This window comes from Suncus etruscus, chromosome 16, assembly GCF_024139225.1.
Source record: "Suncus etruscus isolate mSunEtr1 chromosome 16, mSunEtr1.pri.cur, whole genome shotgun sequence".
Classification (NCBI taxonomy): Eukaryota; Metazoa; Chordata; class Mammalia; order Eulipotyphla; family Soricidae; genus Suncus; species Suncus etruscus.
This window is the reverse complement of record NC_064863.1, coordinates 85,511,042-85,532,434: the sequence shown is the minus strand read 5'-3', so window position 1 is coordinate 85,532,434 and position 21,393 is coordinate 85,511,042. Positions and strand designations below refer to the sequence as shown.

The following is a 21,393-nucleotide window of genomic DNA, read 5'->3' as shown; positions in this document are numbered from 1 at the left end:
CTCCTCCTTCTTCCTCTCTCCTTCCGCTGCTTTTCCACCTCCACATCCTCCTTCCTCCATGTCTTCCTCCTCATCCACATCATCCCCCTCCCCTATCTCCCACCTACCAGCTTTCTCCTTCCTCCTCATCCCCACCGACCTCTTCCTCTATTCTCCCCCCTCTTCTATTAATCCCTTTTCTCCTCTGCCTCCCCACCAACCTTTTCCTCCCTCCTCCTCCCCCTTGTTTGGATCCCTCTTCTCTTTCACGCCACTCTTCTCCTGAATCCACTGCCCTGTCTCCCTGTCCCCTGCTGTCCTTTACACTGTGCTGGTGACAAAGCCGAGCCAGCCTTGGAACACGTGTGCTCCCTCTCAGTTCCCACCTGTGTCTCTTCCCACAAGAAGGCTCAGCCCCTAGTGAGCCCCTGACCACTCAGAAAGGCCGAGCTTTCTGTTGTCATCACCTCTGTCCCTTTTGCCCCTGAAGCCTCTGCCCAAGGGCCCAGCTGCCACTTCCCACAGAATCCAGTGGCAGAGGACAGCGGCCTTCGAGGTCCCTTCAGCAACCCGAGAGTGGCTGCTGCCCTACCACAGTGACAGAAATGCAAGTGCAAATGTTTCTGCTCCTGGGCTGGTTTCCTCTCACAAGTGCCTTTTACTTCCACGTGGCAGAGCGAGAGGAGAAATGCATCATTGAGGACATCCCGAGCGACACACTGATCACAGGTAGGGGTGGCTGGGGTCAAGGCAGGATGTCCCCAGGTGTCCGAGCCCTGGTGTGCCAAGTGAAAGCCGGTAGGGATAGGCGGTGAGGATTGTTCCCTATAACCACAGCTGCTTCTTCATGGCTTCAGGCCATCTGAGGTCCCAGCCTCCACTCTGCAGCTGTTCCCCAGGAAACGGTGCTTGGGTGTGTATTCAGGAGTCCAGGGGTAGGGTCAGTTCCCTGAGTACAGCATCAGCCCTGCCGCACAATGTGGACCATGGCTGCCCCCGGTTGCTACTGTGGGTACCTCTTCCCTCAGATGGGAGCCAGTCTCCAATTCCAAGCTGCAGGTGCTAATGCCCATGACCCCTGAGCTGCATCCTGTGCAATGACGCCAGCTGCTGGCTCTCCTAGGGTGCCGCCATGTAGGACCCTGGCCTGAGTCCTTTTGCCCTGGTCGCAAGTGGTCAGAACGCTGCACAGGGGGCTGTGGGTTGTAGCGGTGAGGGGCCACAGCCTGTTTTGTAAGTGAGGGGGAGGTGACTCATGGAGGCTGGTGTAGGTCCACAGGACGGCTGTGTGTCAGCAGCCTCAGCTGCGGTCTCCATAGGTTCAAGATATGGAAACCACATTTGTGGAGATCAGTCTTTTCCCACCATGCAGGACTGTAGGCACCCTGATGCCGGGTCTCCAGTGAGGCGCCGCTGTCTGGTTAAGTAACAGCTGCTGCCTGTCCTTTGACTGGGAGGGACAGAGAAGCAGACAATCCATCTGTCTGCTGCCACCTGCTGGAAGTCTAAGGTTGGCTGCAGGAGGCACTGGCTGGGACAGGACTGTGGTGCTGACCTGTCCCTGTCCCACAGTACTGTGCTCAATGTTCTGCCCAGGGTCTGCCTGGGTCTGCTTGGACAGTCACCTCTTGTCAGCTTTTGTATCCTCCTTCTCTTCCCCTCCACTGTCCTCCTGAACACGCTACCCTGCTCCCTTTCCCCAGCTGTCCTTTACACTGCTGGTGTAAGCCGAGCCAACCTTGCGCTCCCTCTCAGTCCTCATCTGTCTCTCTTCCCACAAGCAGGCTCAGCCCCTAATGGGCCCCTGACCACTCAGACAGGCCGAGCTCTCTGTTGTCATTTCTGCCCCTTTTGCCCCTGCAGCCTCTGCCCAAGGGCCCAGCTGCCACTTCCCACAGAATCCAGTGGCAGAGGACAGCGGCCTTCGGGGTCCCTTCAGCAACCCGAGAGTGGCTGCTGCCCTACCACAGTGACAGAAGTGCAAGTGCAAATATTTCTGCTCCTGGGCTGGTTTCCTCTCACAAGTGCCTTTTACTTCCACATGGCGGAAGAGGCCCCAGTTGCGCCTTCACAGCCCCCAAGCCCCACTGCACCTCTCTGTAGTCCCTCAACTGCTTTCCACCCCATTCGGCCACGCATATTCCCCTTTCAGGAGATAGTGCTGAAGGCCTCAGGATGCACAGCTGGAAGGACACAGAGACTTTTGGTTAGGGGCTGGGCGATGGCGCTAAAGGTAAGGTGCCTGCCTTACCTGTGCTAGCCTAGGACGGACCGCGGTTCGATCCCCCGGCGTCCCATATGGTCCCCCAAGCCAGGAGCGACTTCTGAGCGCATAGCCAGGAGTAACCCCTGAGTGTCACCAGGTGTGGCCCAAAAACCAAAAAAAAAAAAAAAAAAGAGACTTTTGGTTAACCAATGGGAAAGGAAGGGGTGAGGAGATACTGGGGAAAGGAATGTTCTAGAATGTGGCAGCAGGAATGCCCATCTCACTTTGGGACCTGGCATGGGGTAGTTGGCTGTGGCAGACAGGCCAGCAGCCTCTCCCAAAGATCCTTTCAGGACCAACTTCTTTTAGTCTGAGGGACCATGGGTCTCCGTGGGAGGGATGAGGCACCCAGGGGCCCTTGGGTTGAGCCACAGGCACAGGTGGCCCCCACCTGCTCAGGTTCCCACAGGACTCCCAGGAACAGCTGCGTAGAGGGGCTCTGAGCATCAGCCACTGAGTCCCACTTTGTTCTGTTTCCTTCAACTCGGTCAGCCCCTCACCTAATACCCTAAGTGAACGCCCCTGAATAAAACCCAGTGAAATCCAACACCCCTTTTCTGATACTCTTTATGACTGATCCCTATTACATGGGGATCCCAATGGGCTTTGGGCCTTGGGCAGAGTTGGGGGGCCTTGGGTTGAGTCTCCACATGTACGTTCCCCCAACAACTTAGCTCCACCCAGCCACATACTTGTTTCACCTTCTGAGAGGAAGCTAGTGGGGCGCTGATCACAGCTGTGGAAGCATGACAGGATGAATTAGTCTCTGAGTCATGCTTACCTCCAGAACATGCTCACCTTCAGACAAGCTTACCTCCAGACACACCTCCAGAATGTTTACTCCTAGGGCAGTGGTCGGCAACCTGTGGCTCTCGAGCCACACGTGGCTCTTGACACTTTTATTTATTTTTATTTATTTATTTATTTATTTATTTATTTATTTATTTATTTATTTATTTTGTGGATTTTGGGTCACACCCAGCAGTGCTCAGGGGAAACTCCTGGCTCCAGGCTCAGAAATTGCTCCTGGCAGGCACAGGGTGGGAGACGGGGGACCCTATGGGACGCCGGCATTCGAACCGACAACCTCCTGCATGAAAGGCAAATGCCTTACCTCCATGCTATCTCTCCGGCCCCTCTTGACACTTTTTTTTTTTTGGGGCCACACCCGGTAATGCTCAGGGGTTACTCCTGGCTATGCGCTCAGAAGTCGCTCCTGGCTTGGGGGACCATATGGGACACCGGGGGATCGAACCGCGGTCCGTCCAAGGCTAGCGCAGGCAAGGCAGGCACCTTACCTTTAGCGCCACCGCCCGGCCCCCTCTTGACACTTTTAATTTGGCTCTTCTGTGTGCCGGGCAGCCGCTCCAGGAATCAGAACTGTGCTCCTAGCCTCTGGCAGTGCGCGCCCTGTGTGGCTCTCAAAATAAATTTCAATCGTGGTTTTGGTGAGATTTGGCTCATTGAAAGAAAAGGTTGCCGACCACTGTCCTAGGGTATACTCACCTCTAGGAAGGCTCACTTCCAGACATGCTCACCTCTAGGACATTGTTCGAACCTCCAGGACATACTTCTAGGACATGCTGACCTTCAGAAATGCTCATTTCTAGCACGTGATCACTGCCAAGGCATTGTTCTTACCTTCAGAAGTGCCCACTCTCAGAACATGCTCACGTACAAGGTATGTTCACCTCCAGGAGATTTTTTTTTTTCACCTCCAGGATATTATTTTTGCCTCCAAGATGTGCTTGCCTCCCACTTTCAGATCAAGACTGAAAACCTAAAAGTATCACACGCACCCTTTCAGGGTCTCGGTGGGGTGTCCCTCAGCCTTGAGGTGGGGTGGAGACTCAGGCAGACCGTGAGACTGTGAGGTCAGTCACCAGCCATAGAGGGTAGGGTCAGGGCTCTGGAGACGCCCAGGAATCGCTATAGCACAGGGACCGGTGCTGAGTCCTGAGGTCTCCTCACAACACCTTGACACCCACTTCGGCCCACATAGCAGGAGAGCCATGAGTCTGTGGGCGACCCTGCTGCTGCCCCTCGCAGGCCCTGAGGTTCTGGGCTCCTGCCCGGGACCCCAGGTGTGGGCGGCACCAGAAGGGAACTCTCAGAATTGCCAGCGATGTGATACTCCACCTTTGCTGCTGTGTCTCCCTTTCAGAGGCGCCTGAGGCTGTGGCCACGGCCAAAGTTCCAGCTGTTTCCAGAGGCGCAGGAGGGGAGGGTCCCAGTGCAGGAGGCGCCAGGGCTGGAGCGCGCCACGGTGCCAGGCTATTAGGAACCGCCCCGAGTCTTCTCCAAAAGGAGACACTCACAGAGGCACACATCCTTGGGTCCAAACTTCCCAGAGGGGACCTGGAGCTACGTTTCTGGACAGAGCCCCGAGGCCTGGACGCTGGGTTTGGGTTCGGGAAAGGCCACATCCCCGGGCGACGCGTGAGTGCGGCGCGCTGCGAGTCCTGGAGCCGCCCCATTCGCGCCCCAGCCCTACCCGTGGGCCAGCCCGGCTCCGGGCTCCAGGACCGAGCGCTTGGAACCGGGCTCAGCTGAGATCCCGAATCGGTGCTGATCCCTTGCGCTGCCCCGCTTCGATCTTTTGAAATCGCCTGCGCGACCCTGGCCGGGATCCCCGCCTCGATTCCCCGTCGCCTGCCACCGTCCCCTGCGCATCCCCGCCGCGACCCCATCCCGCCCCGCCAGCGTTTCCGCAGCTGGCTCTCCATCGCAGGCCTCAGGGGCGCCCGGTCACCGAGGCCCCCACTGTCCGCACGATGCCAGAGGGGGTCCAGCCATGCCCTGGGGAAGTGCGGGGCCAGGGCGCGGGAGTGCCAGGTCCAGCGTGCTTGTGTTCAGCCCCTTGTTCTCTGCAGAGATTGCCCCGGAGAGGGCACCCTGCTTGGAGCCGAGGGTGGCATCTCTGTCTCCAGGAGTGACCGGCTAGTCAGCAGGTCAGCACCTTCGAATGTGTCCACTACAGGACCTGGAGAGGCCTCTTCTGGGTAGGGGCCCTGCTTTTCTCTTACCCTCTGTAAAGTCCTCATTACAATTGCATCTATGGGGCCAGAGTGATAGCACAGCTATCGTTGGTCTAGCCCGTGGCCGACCCAGGACCAATTTGGTTTGATCTCTGGCATCCAATATGGTCCCCGAGCCTGCCAGGAGCGATTTCTGAGCACAGAGCCAGGAGTAACCCCTGAACTCCACAGGGCATGGGAAAAAAAAGACATCAATCTTGAGCCAGAGCAGTAGCACATGGAGGATAACTGATCCATAACATAGAAAACTGCTATGCGCCTTGCTGACTTGGGTTTATTCCCTCTGTGTTCATATGGTCCCGTGAAACCTAGAGCAAAAAGGGTCAGGAGTGAAAGGACAAGACCACACAATTGAAGGGAAGCAAAGCAACGTTTTATTCCATCAACCAACAAGCCACACCGGGTAACCCCACCCAGAGGTGACAAGCCAGGTTATATAGGACTAGAAGTAGGAAAGTCTTCACCTTGAAGTTGATCGGCAGTTATCTAGGGTGTATCTAAGGTGTTATTTAGGGTGTTTCATCGTGACCTTTTATGGCTAGATGTCTAGGGCAGTGTATTGTGGTTTCTAGGGCCTTGGTGTCTGCGTCATTATTGTTGAGAGATAAACAGCCCTTAATGAAATTTAGCCTTGGGTTTGTGTTTGTGTTTGTGTGTGTGTGTGTTTTGGGTCACACTCGGCAGTGCTCAGGGGTTATTCCTGGCTCTATGCTCAGAAATCGCTCCTGGCAGGCTCGGGGGACCATATGGGATGCCGGGATTCGAACCACCATCCTTCTGCATGCAAGGCAAATAGCCTACCTCCATGCTATCTCTCCAGCCCGAAACTTAGCCTTGTTAACCTTAAATGAAAACTTAACATTGGTTTGACAAAAAAGGAGTCCTTTTTGTTCTAGGCTTCACATTCCCTCCTCTTCTCTCAGACCTGAGTCAAATTTTTTCTTGGTTTGTTTTTGTTTTTGGGTCACAACTGGCAGTGCTCAGGGGTTACTCCTGGCTCTATGCTCAGAAATTGCTCCTGGCAGGTTCGGGGACAATATGGGATGTCAGGACTCAAACCACTGTCCTGCATGCAAGGCAAACACTCTACCTCCATGCTATATCTCTGGTCCCAAATCTTTTTTTTTTTTCCCTTGCTCACACCCAGTGGCGCTCAGGGATTACTCTTGGCTCTATGCTCAGAAGTTGCTCCTGGCCAGCTCAAGGGGGCCATATGGGATGTTAGGATTCAAACCGGGGTCTGCCCTGTATTGGCCTCGTGCAAGGCAAACACCTTCCATTGTGCTATCGCTCCTGCCCCTGAGTCAAATCTTTGACTCTCCTAAGGTCCCTCTGTACCCATCCCTATCTATTGGCACATACTGGGACCTTAGCACAGTCATCTTCACTGCACATATGCAAGTCTGAATAAAATGAGCAAGATCAGTGGAGCTCAATCAGAAACCTCAAACAAATCGCATAAGTCAAAGTTTAGGAGAGGGATCCCCAGTGTGACAGTTTGACCCACAAACTTCATCCACAGTTTGAGGAAGAGTCCAAGTATACTCCACAAGCAAATGGGGGTGTTCATTCCATCTCATTGTCCTGTGGTCACCGCCATTAGCAGGAGCATTAAAACGATCTGCATTCTGCTCTAGTTCTGGGAGCTGAGTCAGCTGAATCTGTAGGGGGTTTTCAGTGGGTGACTCCCCACCTTGAGGAACAAGGCAATTTCTGCATCTTCTTCAATCCTGCAGCTCAAACAGCTGTTGGAAAGGAGAGGACAATAACATAGAGTCCTGGAATTCAGTTGCCTGGAGAGATGGGCTGTGAGGGTAGTTGCCCTACCTGCACTGGGTCTGACAGAAATGTCTCCCAAACCTGGTGCCAATTTTTTTAGGATAGGCTATAATTCCTGCTAGTGTTTTGTTAGTTCCTGTGGCTCTTTTTGCCCTTACTCCCCTAGCAGTTTTGCTAATGATCTTTGCATTTTCTCTAGAGATTTTACCACCTTAGTAGTCATTAAGAGGTGTATGGGTGAAAGTTCATCTTTTGTAACTTCTTCAGGCTGGCAAAGAACTGTAGGCTCTACCTATAAGAAAGGGTGAAATCGGGCCCGGAGAGATAGCACAGCGGTGTTTGCCTTGCAAGCAGCCGATCCAGGACCAAAGGTGGTTGGTTCGAATACCGGTGTCCCATAGGGTCCCCCGTGCCTGCCAGGAGCGATTTCTGAGCAGACAGCCAGGAGTAACCCCTGAGCACCGCTGGGTGTGGCCCAAAAACCAAAAAAAAAAAAAACAAAAAAACAAACAAACAAAAAAAAACAAAGAAAGGGTGAAATCTCATGCTGCCTTAGCTCTTTACTTGGGGAGTGGTTGGGCCACACTCGCTCAGAGGTTACCCTGGCTCTGCACTCAGAAATTGCCCCTGGCAGGCTCAGGGAACCATATGGGATGCCGGGAATCAAACCCAGGTTCATCCTGGGTTAGTCATATGCAAGGCAAATGGTCCTACCGTGGTGTCCCGTTTACTCCTTTATTGGTTATTTGTGTATCCTCTAAGAGCTCCCAGAATAAGAAATTGATTCCCATCCCCTTATCCCCTTGTGCGGGGAGATCTTGGTAATATTTATCCGCAGCAAATAATCCACACAGACAGGAGGGTAAAGGGGTAAAAGGTTGGGCGCAGAGAGTCCTTTGTCAGCCTACTACCAGCTCCAAAAAAACACCTGGAGCCAGCCAGTAAACTCTGCCAAAAGACCCCCTCCCCCCAAACACCTCGCTCCCAAACTATTTATTTGGCTCTCAACAGTGCCCCCATCTGGCAAGTCAAGGTGAGACAACAGGCAAAGAATAATCTTACGGAAATGTTTTCATATACAACACCCTACCACTGTGCTATCGCTCTGGGTTAGCTCTTAATGAGGGTCCAGGCAATTGACTGGTTCGGGTTTATAGTTATCAACATCTGGAAAATATCAGATCAAATATTAAACAAAGAAATCAGGCCCTGAGCCAGTAGATGGTTCTATCCGTCCTTGGGAGGACAGAGAAGTAGAAGATGGTCTCTCTGGAATGGTGGCACAGAAATTAAAGCAACAGAAACCAAAGCATCATAGTGATATACTGTTCCCTGAGTATTTACTGCCAGTCTTCCCTCAGGAAAAGCTCTCTAATGCTATATAGTGGTTGCAGGGAGAGGAGGCCCATGACTCCCACCAAGTTTAGTAATAGCGCATAAAGCATGGCTTTGATTTACTTCTACTGTCCTGTTCAGCCCAAGTTATCTATGGTACAGTCTTGGCTTCCACTATCCTAGTCAGACTAGCAATAGCATGTACAACTTCTAGTTCCTTCATGACCAGTCTATTACAACCAGTGAATACATTTAATTCATTCAGTTACAGAAAAATAAGTGTTTTTCTTCATCTTCACCTTGAACCTTCCCAGATGGCTGAATAAACTAGGCTTGTTCCTTTGCACAAACCCTGCAGGACTGGAGAAATCACCATTTGGAGAACCCCATTATTTACAGAGAATGTCTGGGGATTGGTCAAAGATAGAGCAGGTGGTTTATGAATAAGGAATTCATACTTTACCAGTCATGTCAGGTTACCCATGCTTGGCTAATGTAAAGATGTGAAGGTCAGGTCAGCATGATGAGTCGGAGGTGGCCCTGGGCCTTTCATCCTGTCAATGCTAAAGGCAGAGCCCAGGCTATGGTAAGTCACTGCAGATTTAGATATTCTTAGATGATTTCTGACTTCTCTAGACCAGTCCACCTCTATGGTCTCCCTGAGATCAGAGTACTTATAACAGTACCAAATATTACTGGACCTGCTCCTGTCATTTATTTTTTTAAATTTCATTTACTGATTGGTTTTTGGGATACATCCAGTGGCACTCAGGGGTCATTCCTGCTCTGCACTCAGAAATCGCCCCTGGCAGACGGAGGGACCATATGGGATGCTGGGAGTCGAACCGGGTCCCTCCCATGTCAGCCACATGCAAGGCAAACACTTTACCACTGTGCTATCTGTCAGGCCCCTGCTCCTATCATTTAACCTCAAACAATTTCAACTCTTTCCCTGAAAGAGGGCTCTGAGGTCCCCTAGTTAAGATTTCCTTTCTGCATGAGAAATAATCCTCACTACAGAGAGGAAAACTTTCTACTACCTAAATTTATGCAAACCAATAGTGCCATGAAGTATTAAAATAATGATTAGTATTTATTATTATTATTATTATTATTATTACTATTATTGACCTGAAGGTGCCAAAAAAGAGAAAAAGCAAATGTTTCCGACATTTATGGAACACACAGAACAACAATTATGCATATAATTTTGAATTTCATTTGGAAAACCTTGATTTTCTGCCATTTCTTTTTCGTTTTCAGCCACACCCAGTGACACTCAAGGGTTACTCCTGGCTATGCTCTCAGAAATTGCTCCTGGCTTGGGAAACCATATAGGATGCTGGGGGATTGAACCACAGTCCATCCTGGGTCAGCTGTGTGCAAGACAAACACCCTACCTCTGCACCATCACTTTGGCCTCGAGTTCCTGCCATTTCTAAAGGTCCAATTTTCTAAGAGCACTGTAACATGAGTTTAGAGCATCTAAGCTCTTTTTCCATAGAATTCTTTATATGAAAACTTTAGATCAGGGCCGGAGTGATAGCACAGCAGTAAGGAGTTTGCCTTGCACATGGCCAACACAGAACGGACCCCAGTTTGAATCCCATCATCCCATATGGTACCCCAAGCTTGCCAGGTGTGACTTCTGAGCATAAATCCAGGAGTAACTCCTGAGCACTGCCGGGTGTGACCCCCCCCCAAAAAAAAGAAAACTTTAGATAGTTGCTACAGGCTAACTTTTGGGGTCCAGTTGCATTAGAGAACTTGAGTTCTCTTGAGGAGAGTGAATGCACGGGCAACAAAATATGAAGAGAAGAGAGACCACACAATGTACGTGGGAGAAACAGCGTGTTCTAACTTTAATGTCAGAACCAAAGGTTTAAATGAGGTATGCTCACAATTGCAAAACACAGATCAACAGTAAAACAATTCACCTGGCTAGGGTAGTACACAGACCTGAATAGATCTAATATTAAGTACAAGTCCTAAGGAGAAGGTTAATTTTAACATCTCAAAGCAGTTCCTGTCAAGTTAGCCTCAGATATAAAATAGGGGATTAGTGAGGAGAGGAATTTCTCTATTAAGTTACTATTTCTAAAGGGAAAGGTTTCATTGTTTAAAGGTCAAAATGAAAGAGACGAGGGGCTGGTGAGGTGGCGCTAGAGGTAAGGTGTCTGCCTTGCAAGCGCTAGCCAAGGAAGGACCTCGTTCGATCCCCCGGCGTCCCATATGGTCCCTGGAAGCCATGGGCGATTTCTGAGTGCTTAGCCAGGAGTAACCCCTGAACATCAAACAGGTGTGGCCCAAAAAACCTAAAAAAAAAAAAGAAAAGAAAAAAAAGAAAAGAAAAAAAAGAAAAGAAAAGAAAGAGATGAACTATATCTAAAAAAGAAATAATTCTTTTTCTGGTAAAAGTTTAACAGCCCAAACCTACATCTTGGCCAAACCTTTTTTATGTAAATTCTGAGGTAAAAGTTAACAAGGACTCAAGGTTCTTTTAGAGATGTCCCAAGAAGCAAAGGAAAAAAAAAAGTTGTTTCTAAGTGTCTTTACTTTTGCTACTGAGTTTTCCAGGTAAAGAGAATTTTTTTTTTTTTTTTTGGTTTTTGGGTCACACCCGACAGTGCTCAGGGTTTTTTCCTGGCTCCGTGCTCAGAAATCGCTCCTGGCAGGCACAGGGGACCATATGGGATGCCGGGATTCGAACCAATGGCCTTCTGCATGAAAGGTAAACGCCTTACCTCCATGCTATCTCTCCGGCCCCAGTAAAGAGAAAATTTTAATTAAGGCCATATTTGCCTGTAAAAATATTTATGTTAGGAAGTCAAAGATTTTATTATATACACACAGCAGAAGGCAGAATCACCTATAGACCAATTAAATGTTTGGGGGCCGGTGTGGTGGCGCTAGAGGTAAGGTGCTTGCCTTGCCTGCGCTAGTCTAGGACGGACCGCGGTTCGATCCCCCGGTGTCCCATATAGTCTCTCAAGCCAGGAGCGACTTCTGAGCGCATAGCCAGGAGTAACCCTTGAGCGTTAACTAGTGCGGCCCAAAAACCAAAAATAAAATAAAATAAAAATAAATGTTTGTATAAAGGAGGCAGAATGTCAGTATAACATGAATCTCATTGTGAGATATTTTTCAGGAATTTTGTCCAGTCATCCACACCAGGGGAAAAATTTCCCAGTGGGCCTACTGGTGAAATGTTTCTCAGGAGTTTTCAAATCAGCTACCCACACTAAGGAGATAACATCCTAGCAGGTCTTCTGAAGAGCCTCCTCTAGAAATATTGAAATTCCTTGTTATGGTGCCACAGATCATTTCTAACTTAGAGACATACTATTGACAATTCACTTTGACCATACAGTTTCTTTCCTTAACACATTCTTTAAACCTTCTGCACATTACTTTACATTCATTTTGTAACTCCTTCATTTCAATTTGCAATCAGTGATTACACTTTCACAGAACCCTTTTTTTTCAACATCAGTAACTCCATCCATTGTCTTTCTTGCATAAAACAAACATATACTCTTTTTGCTCTAACCTTCTCTTATCTCCATCCTCTGAAGGAGTGGTCCTGCCACTGCATACACCCAGCTCCAAGTGATAGGTCTGTTAGCTCTGTGCTCTTGGCCTCTTTCCATGCCCTTTTCTGAAACTTCCTCCTAAACCAGTGCTGTGGCTCTAGGAAGGAAGCTTGAAACTGTTCTTTCAATTTGGAAACAAATTGCTAGACATGCTTACACCTAACAGGACCAAAATTGCCCTTTATGATACTTATTAAAGACATTTAAATCAGGAGCCAGAGTGGTGGAAGCTGTAGGGCATTTGCCTTGCACGCACTAACCTAGGAGGAGACTACAGTTGGATCCCCCGGTGTCCCATATGGTACACTGAGCCAGGAATGATTTCTGAGCGCATAGACATGAGTAACCAGTGAGTGTCACTGGTTATGACCCCCCCCCCCAAAAACAACAACAACAACAAAAAACCAAAAAACAAAAAAGACTTAAATCAATTCATTAGACTGCGTATCTTTTAGATATCATTATAAGTACCATTACATTTAGATAGGATTTACTAAGATTATCATGATCCATTGAGATTTTTCAGACTTAAAACTATCCCAGGTTTGATATCTGGTGAAAGCACTGCTTTGCTTTGCTTTATTTTAATTGTGTGATCTTGTCCTGCCGCTCAGGACCATCAGTCCCCTTAGCACTCTAGCCTCCTCCAGGAATAATTCCTGAGCAGAGTCAGGAGTAATTGCCCAGCAACCCCCAAAATAAAATTAAAATGTTATCTACCAACTTAGGGCTACTGTCCTGAAAATTCAGGTAACACGGGGAATTCTTTATTCATTGTGAATTGCTTGGCACCAATTCACACTAAATGAACGAGAAATACAGATAATTTGGGGAGTGCTCTCAGACCAATACTTGGGGGCTTCCTGGGTCTAGTGGGTCTGTGCTTGAGTCCCCACAGGGCTCCAACAAACCTGCCCCAGTCTTGCACTGTCTTTCAGCCTGATCATGTATATCACTATTTTTGTTTGTTTTCTTTTATTTGGGGGCCACACGTAGCAATTCTCAGGGTTTTCTACTGGCTCTTCACTCAATAATCACTCTTGGAGGGCTTGAGAGACCATATGGGATACCAGGGATCAAACCTGGGTCAGCCACAGGCAAGGCAAGTGGCCTACCCACTATGCTTTCACTTGGGTCCCAAATTATCACTCCTTCATACACTCCTTATGGCCCCTGAGTCTAGATGCCCACAGCTATCCATGCCATTTCTTTTTTTTTTTTTTCGGGCCACACCCGTTTGATGCTCAGGGGTTACTCCTGGCTAAGCGCTCAGAAATTGCCCCTGGCTTGGGGGGACCCTATGGGACGCTGGGAAATCGAACCGTGGTCCTTCCTTGGCTAGTGCTTGTAAGGCAGACACCTTACCTCTAGCGCCACCTCATAGGCCCCTATCCCTGCCATTTCTAAGTAACTGCTGTGGATACTCACCATCCTTCTGGGATCCTGGTGTACTATTTTTTGGGGGCCACACTGGCATTTCTCAGGGTTCCTCCTGGCTCTGCACTCAGAAATCATTCTTCCGGGCCCGGGCGGTGGCGCTAAAGGTAAGGTGCCTGCCTTGCCTGCGCTAGCCTTGGACGGACCGCGGTTCGATCCCCCGGTGTCCCATATGGTCCCCCAAGCCAGGAGCAACTTCTGAGCACATAGCCAGGAGTAACCCCTGAGCGTTACTGGGTGTGGCCCAAAAACCAAAAAAAAAAAAAAAAAAGAAATCATTCTTCCATGGGGCCGGAGTGGTGGCACAAATGGTAGGGCGTTTGCCTTCCACGCGGCTGACCTAGGACTGATCACGGTTTGATCCCCTGGTGTCCCATATGGTCCCCCAAGCCAGGGGCAGTTTCCTTCCTTCCTTCCTTCCTTCCTTCCTTCCTTCCTTCCTTCCTTCCTTCCTTCCTTCCTTCCTTCCTTCCTTCCTTCCTTCCTTCCTTCCTTCCTTCCTTTCTTTTCTTTCTTTCTCACACCTGGCGGTGTTCAGGGGTTACTCCTGGCTGTCTGCTCAGAAATAGCTCCTGGCAGGCACGGGGGACCATATGGGACACCGGGATTCGAACCAACCACCTTAGGTCCTGGATCAGCTGATTGCAAGGCAAACACCGTTGTGCTATCTCTCCGGGCCCCAGCGGCAGTTTCTGAGTGCATAGCTAGGAGTAACCCATGAGCATCACCAGGTGTGGCCCCCAAAAAATCACTCCTGGCAGGCTTGGGGGACCATATGGAATGCCAGGGATCAAATTCGGATCTATCCCAGGTTGACAGGGTGCAAGGTGCTATCACTCCAGCCCCTCCTCGTGCACGTTTATCTTATACTAGAGAGGTATTGGGGCCTGTGCTGCTTGCTGAATTTGTCAAGCTAGTGCCAGTAGGGATGCCTGCTGCTGTTTTTCACACCACGCTGGTCATGGTCAGATAGATGGGTCAGAGCAAAGGTTGGGAATCTGTCCCCACCACATTCTGAATACAGGCCAGGGCTCATAAGGTCTCATCTATATGCAGGGTATGCAGGCATCCCCAGCAGGCTCATGAGCTGTGCCATGGCACCCCTTGCAGGTTCAAGAAGGCAACTTCACACACTTCCCCCACCCCTGCAGGCTCAGGGGAACACCCTCACAGGCTGTGTTGCAGGCTTAGGAAGGCACATTCAACCGCTGTATAGCAGGGTCCTCAGAAGCCTTTCAGGGGTCTCAAATTCAATTTACCTGGGGGCGGCAGGAGGCAAAGTCGGGGTGATCCTTGAGTGCAAAGTCAGTAGTAAGCCTTGAACATTGGGGTGTGTGACCCAAACAACTAAAACAAAACAAAACAAAAACAGATTTCTCTAGGGCAGGGCCACAAAATGTTGTACGGCAGGCTGTTTGCGGCCCGCGGGCTTCGAGTTTGAGACCCCTGCTAGGTGCTCCTGCATGCAATAAGTTAGGCCACACAGTTCTGGGTGCTGGAGGGAGACCGAAGCCCTTCAGTGCTTGGACTCCAGTGAAAGCATCAGCACACAGGAGGGAGAAATCATACCAAGTGGGACACAAATGGACAGGGACAGGGTGCTGAAGGCAGAATCCTGGGACACAGGTGTCCCCTTGACTGAAGTAGCCACAGAACCTCAGAGTGTCCCCTCTGTGTGGTTCTGTGAGAGTCACAATGTGCTCCTTTTCTGCAGAGGGAACTGAGGTGGGGTGTAATGACAGATGGAGGTCTGCAGAATTCCTTCTGGACACCTACTTCCGGCTGCATTCGCTCCTGCCCATGAGGAAAGCAGGAGATCTGTGGTCTGTGGTAGACTGGAGCAGTTCATGTGCCAGAGGCTGTAGGGAGTGGGGGCACTTCCCTGCTATTCCTCTAATTGAACCCCTGCACACTTGAAATAGGCACCTTCAAGACTCAGCAGTGGGACGTGGGCAGACAGGACTTCCTGGAATCCGCTCCTGGCCTGGGAATGTTTGTGACAGTCTCCACCTATGATGAAGAGGTAAAGATGGACTTTGAAGCAAGAGATGGGATGGGCTTCTGTGTGGAGGGAGGAAGCGGCACTGGTCCAGCAGCCCCTGAGCTTATGCTCCGCACTGCAGCTCACTCTTGGGGATCTGATTGGTGCTTGGTGTGGTGATCGTGCCCTTCGTCTCCCTGCCCCATAGAACCTCTGCACACCTCTTAGTGCCCTGCCCATGCTGGCCATCTGACCACCGCTGAGCCTTGCAGCTGCCACTGCCCTTCTTTTTCTGAGATCAGCCCACAAATGTGGAATCAACCCACAGCTCATACCTGGGTCCTGGCTGCTTTCCCATCCTCCCTGACTGTTGTATTACATAATTAAGGATGGGGCTGGATGGCGATGGATGGAGGTGGATTTCTCTGTCTGCCATCCCAGGCCATGTGGCTCAGCAACCCCCTTGCAGCCGGTGGGTTCCAGGCCCAGGTAATCGGCGTAATCAAGACTCACTCACAGGCAGGCATTAGGAACCATCAGCTTTATTCATGCCCTAGCCACCACGTGTGTGTGGCCTATCTTATAACCTTTTAAGCATTCAGCCATTCCAGGCTACCCTGCATCTAAACTCTTTCAGCCATCTTCCTCAGAGCGCCCCGCAGGGCCAAAAGGCAAAGACCCTTAATCCCCTGGCTTCCGGGTTTATCTACCTATTCCAAGACCCCTCCCAGGAATGGGCCGGGTCTTGCCGGTAAAGTCACACCTATTATCCGGTTCCCAAGACCCCTCCCAGAAATGGGTGGGTCTCAGGTACACCACACCTGACCTGTACTCTTTTTTTTTTTTTTTTTGAGGGGCTTACCTGGTGCTTGCTGTTGAAGGACTACTCATGGCTCAGAAGTGACACCTGGCAGTGCTCAGGTCCTGGCAGGACCACACTTGGTGCCAGGATTCACACTGGAGCCTTGCCTCCCATGCTCTCTCTCTGGCCATCCTGTATCCATCTTCGCCACCGAGGACCATACCTCTGAATGGCGCGGTGGCACTCCCTCCTGGGAGCTACCACACTTAAAATGTTGGCTGTGGGGTCGGAGAGATAGCATGGAGGTAAGGCGTTTGCCTTTCATGCAAAAGGTCATCAGTTTGAATCCCGCATCCCATATGGTCCCCTGTGCCTGCCAGGGGTGATTTCTGAGCATGGAACCAAATAAATAAATAAATAAAATGTTGACTGTGTTTCTTCCCTCTTTCTTGCTTTTCACTTCTCATTTGCAGACTGCTCTCACAGTATTGAACTCTTTTCCTCTCTCCTTTCTCCCTGCAGCCCCATGTGTCTTATTCTTGCTCAGTCAGAGTCTTTGCACGACTCCTGTCTCTGGCAGAGCCATCCTGGTGCTTCCATCTGGTCGGTTAGGAGAACTGATTTTCTTTGTGCTCAGCTGTTCATTGGCTAGCACAGAGTAGAAATCATACATTTATTTCTAAAATTCTTTTTTTTTTTGTTTTGTTTTTTTGGGCCACACCTGGCTATGCTCAGGGGTTACTCCTGGCTATCTGCTCAGAAATAGTTCCTGGCAGGCATGGGGGACCATGTGGAATGCTGGGATTCGAACCAACCACCTTAGGTCCTGGGTCGGCTGCTTGCAAGGCAAATGCCGCTGTGCTATCTCTCTGGCCTCTATTTCTAAAATTCTAAACAACAAAAACTAAACAAAACAGGGGCCTGAGTGATAGGTCCCTACATAAGGCCTTGCCCCAGCACCCCAGGACTGATGCCTGAGCTCAGAACCAGGAATAAGCCCTGAGTATGCTGGGTGGAGTCTCTCCCCCTAAAAAAATCACAAAACAGAAAGTCAACATTAAAAAAAACAATTAAAGGGGCCGGAGAGATAGCATGGAGGTAAGGAGTTTGCCTTGCATGCAGAAGGATAGCGGTTGGAATCCCGGCATCTCATATGGTCCCCTGAGCCTGCCAGGAGCGATTTATGAGCATAGAGCCAGGAGTAACCCCTGAGCGCTGCAGAGTGTGACCCCAAAAGTTAATTAAAAATAAAACATTTCCCACAATGTAACCTTTTAGCTCCTTGACATCTTTTATTAATTTTGGTTTTGGGGCTACACCGGCAGTGCTCAGGGCAGACTCCTGACTCTGTACTCAGAAATGACTCCTGGTGGAGTTTGGGGATCCATATGGTGTGCTGGGAATAGAACGTGGGCTGGCCTTGTGCAAGGCAAGTGACCTCTCTCAGTACTGTGACTTGTGTTCCTACATCCCTTTCGTGTGTTAGGAGTGAATGTTGCTGCACTTTCAGGCACTGCATTTCGCAAAACACGAGACCAGGGTGCCCAGCCTCCTTCAGTGTATTGGTAAACAGCCTCTTACTATGGCACTGTGTACTTTGACTTTCCTACAGTTTAACGCCCCCCACCCCCCCAAAGGTATTAAGCTTCCTGTAGTGGAAGCTTCATACCGCAATCCCAGGAGAACTGGGGAATGTGGGTCTGGAAGCAATGCCGACACAGGAAATAATCCACACAGGTTAGGAAAGATAAAATGGTTCAAGAACTTCCACCACAAGCTAACTGCAAGCAGGGAAAAGGGAACCAGTAGGCAGACAGGCTAGCTGTGGGACCAACACCAGAAGAAGTCTCTCTGACCCAAGGTCTTTATTGGGAAGAGTGGGATCACCCTATTAGTGGAGAACAGGTATGGGTAGGGTAGGGGGCCAATTCAGAGGTAGTTCCTGCCCAGGAGGGACAAGCACATGCAAAGAGGAATTATCCTGAATAAAGTAAAAACTGGCTTGTTACACCAACAGCTTCCTTAAAATGCAATTTTTTTTATGACCAATGTGATTATGTAGAGGAAATGTTGACACATGGAACTTTGCTTGTGCACCTCCATTTCTCTCTCTCTCTTTTTTTTTTTTTGGTTTTTGGGCCACACCCGGCGATGCTCAGGGGTTACTCCTGGCTGTCTGCTCAGAAATAGCTCCTGGCAGGCACGGGGGACCCTATGGGACACCGGGATTCGAACCGACCAACTTAGGTCCTGGATCGGCTGCTCGAAAGGCAAACACTGCTGTGCTATCTCTCCAGCCACACACTTGCAACTTTTAACATTGCTAATCTTACCAACAAGGTGTATCTTATGATCGTTTGCATTTCTTTGATTCCTTGGAAGGGTAAATATATTTTTATGGGTATTGATCTTCTGTTTTCCTTTTGAATTTTACTAGATTATAAGGGAGCTACTTACAATGAAAAAAAAAGGCAACTAGAGAACAATAAATATAAACTGTGGCAACCCTTGCCTCTAGGTGCTGCTGTCTAAGTTATATGGCTCACAAGGAACTTTCCACTTCACTTCCCATTTGCCTGGCGAACATATAATTTGCTTAGAATCTAATTCCACAAGGCTTGTGTCATTTGGAGGGAGTAAGCTGGTGAGTATATGTGTCCCACACCACGGCATTGGGAAACACAATGGTGGCACCAACATTAGCTCAGCAACCAGAGGCCCTGAGAATCAGGCAGTGCTCCTGGGCAGCCAAACACTGATTAAAGGATGTAAAGCTCAAGTGTGAGGAAGGTGGGAAGTCCTGTGATTATTCAGTCTTGAAAACAACAGAAGGCTGAGAGGGTTATCGAAGGAATTCCAATTAGTAAAACTGGCTGGAGGGTATGATTGGTTAGTTTTGTTTTGTTTTTGCCATGCTCAGGGGTTTCTCCCAGTTCTGCACTCAGGAACCCAGTTTGGATACTAGCAGGATAGTGAGACCAGGGGAAGGGGAGGAAGGGGGTGGGAGGGGAGGAGAGCAGAAGAAGGGAGGGGGGGCATAGGGCACTGCACTGCACATGGCTGACCAGGGTTTGATTCCTAGTGTCCTGGAACTGCAAGGAGGAAGCCTGAGCACAGGCAGGTGTGATCCAAGAACCAAAAAGAAAAAGAAAAAAAAAAAAAAAAAGAAAGGGAAAGGAGAAGGGAGCCTAAGGGGGAAGAGGGAGAGAGGGCGGGGAGGGTAAGGAGGGAACTAAGGGAGAGGGAAGGTCAAAAAGAAGGGAGAGGGGAGTATCAGGAAGGAGGGACAGAGCGAAGTTGAAGGGGAGAGGAAGAAGGGAGGAGAAAAGACCGGAGAGGAAGGAGGGTGTGGGTGGAGGGAGGGAGAGGAGGAGAAAAGGCGGATGTGCAGTGAAGGTGTTATTTGCAAATCCGCTCTCTTTGAGTCTGTAGAGGGTCCACTTGGAGGTGCGGGTTGGGGAGCATGACCTGGATGCAGCCATCGCACAGGCGAAGGACAAAGTCAACAAAGTCAGCTTCAAGCTAGAGCATCTGATCGAGGAGATGGAGCAGATAGTCAGAGAGCAAAACTATCAGCGGGTAAGTCTCTGGACTAGGGCAGGGCCCAAGTGCGCCCTCCCCACACCAGGCTTGGTGGTCATGGTTGGGGTCTGGGCCACACACGATGGTTGCTGGGAGCTGAGCCACATTTCTACATGCAAAGTATATGCTCTGGCCTTTTGTGTCTTCTACTGCCTAAACCCTTGAACCCGGGCTCTGTAGATGGGCAGGATGCAGAAGAACCATCAGCTTAGCTGAATGCGCCTGTCAAGGCTATCTCAGCCTTGCACCCCAAGAGCTGGCCTAGTTCCTGGGCTGGCCTGTCTTCCAAACTTATCCCTAGTTGGCCTGTACCTGAACTGGCCTATCACTTGAGCCAGCCTGTAGCTGATCTGGCTTGTTCCTGACCGGCCTGTGCCCCATGTTGGTTCTCTTCCCTGGAGAGGCGGCAGTTAGTTGAGTGTGGCCCTATGCTAGTATCTAGTCCCTCTTTATGATGTGCTTGTACCAGTGACAAAGCATCAAGGTGTTCACTCCTGTCCCCAAGTACACACATTTCTAAGAAGTTATTGTCACAGCTTGGATGACCATACCCCAACTCAGCAAGCCAGAACTGTTGTCCTACCCTCCTCCTCCTCCAAGCCTGAATACACGTGGTCTCACTGTGGCTCTGAGCTTCATGCTGTGGCTCTGAGCTTCATGCTGTGAACTGTGGCCCACTCAGTCTTGTCTCTGGCCAGGATCGAGAGGAAAGCTTCCGATTGACCAGTGAAGACACAAACAGCAATGTCCTCTGGTGGGCTTTCACACAAATGCTGATCCTCATTGCAGTTGGAATTTTCCAAATGAAGCACTTGAAAGACTTTTTTGTAGCTAAGAAGCTTGTTTAATGTATTAATAAAGTACCTGCTCTATTTTATGTTTGAGTATCTCAAAATGCATTTGTAAATAGGCATTTTTACAATTGTAAAGATATTAGAAGTTAAATTGGGCTGGAGAGATAGTATGGAGGTAGGGTGTCTGCCTTGCAGAAGGACGATGGTGCAAATCCTGTCATCCCATATGGTCCCCCGAGCCTGCTAGGAGCGATTTCTGACCATAGAGCCAGGAGTAACCCCTGCGTGCTGCCGGGTGTGACCCAAAAAGAAACAAACAAAAGTTAAATTAATCTGATGGCCTGAAAGTACTGTTACAATGTTCCTCAAACAATGCAGTTTCTGAATTGCACAGAATAAAAATGATAGAGTGGGGGCCGGAGAGATAGCACGGAGGCAGGGCATTTGCATTGCATGCAGAAGGACAGTGGTTCGAATCCTGCATATGGTCCCCCGAGGCTGCCAGGAATGGCTTCTGAATGGAGCGCAGAGCCAGGAGTAACCCCTGAGCACTGCTGGGTGTGACCCAATTAAAAAAAAATGATAGAGTGTCTATTCCAGTCCTGAAATAGATCAACAGAATTCAGTAGATCAAAAGTAAGTAAAGTAGGGCCGGAGAGATAGTGAAGTGGCAGGGCATTTGCCTTAGATGCTGAAGGACGGTGGTTCAAATCCCGGCATCCCATATGGTTCCCCGAGCCTGCCAGGAGTGATTTCTGAGCCTATGTAGAGCCAGGAGTAACCCCTGAGTGCTGCCGGGTGTAACCC

At 49.8% G+C, this 21,393-nt stretch overlaps 1 protein-coding gene across 1 annotated transcript; it reads left to right on the top strand.

Annotated features, from left to right (window-relative positions):
- The first annotated feature begins 584 nt into the window (after positions 1 to 584).
- On the top strand, positions 585 to 20,640 carry LOC126032041 (transmembrane emp24 domain-containing protein 11-like). The gene is made up of 5 exons (XM_049789746.1): positions 585 to 708; positions 15,350 to 15,450; positions 18,729 to 18,854; positions 19,643 to 19,789; positions 20,491 to 20,640. The coding sequence occupies exons 1-5, from the start codon at positions 585 to 587 to the stop codon at positions 20,638 to 20,640; spliced, it is 648 nt and encodes a 215-aa protein (XP_049645703.1).
- Positions 20,641 to 21,393: the final 753 nt, after the last annotated feature.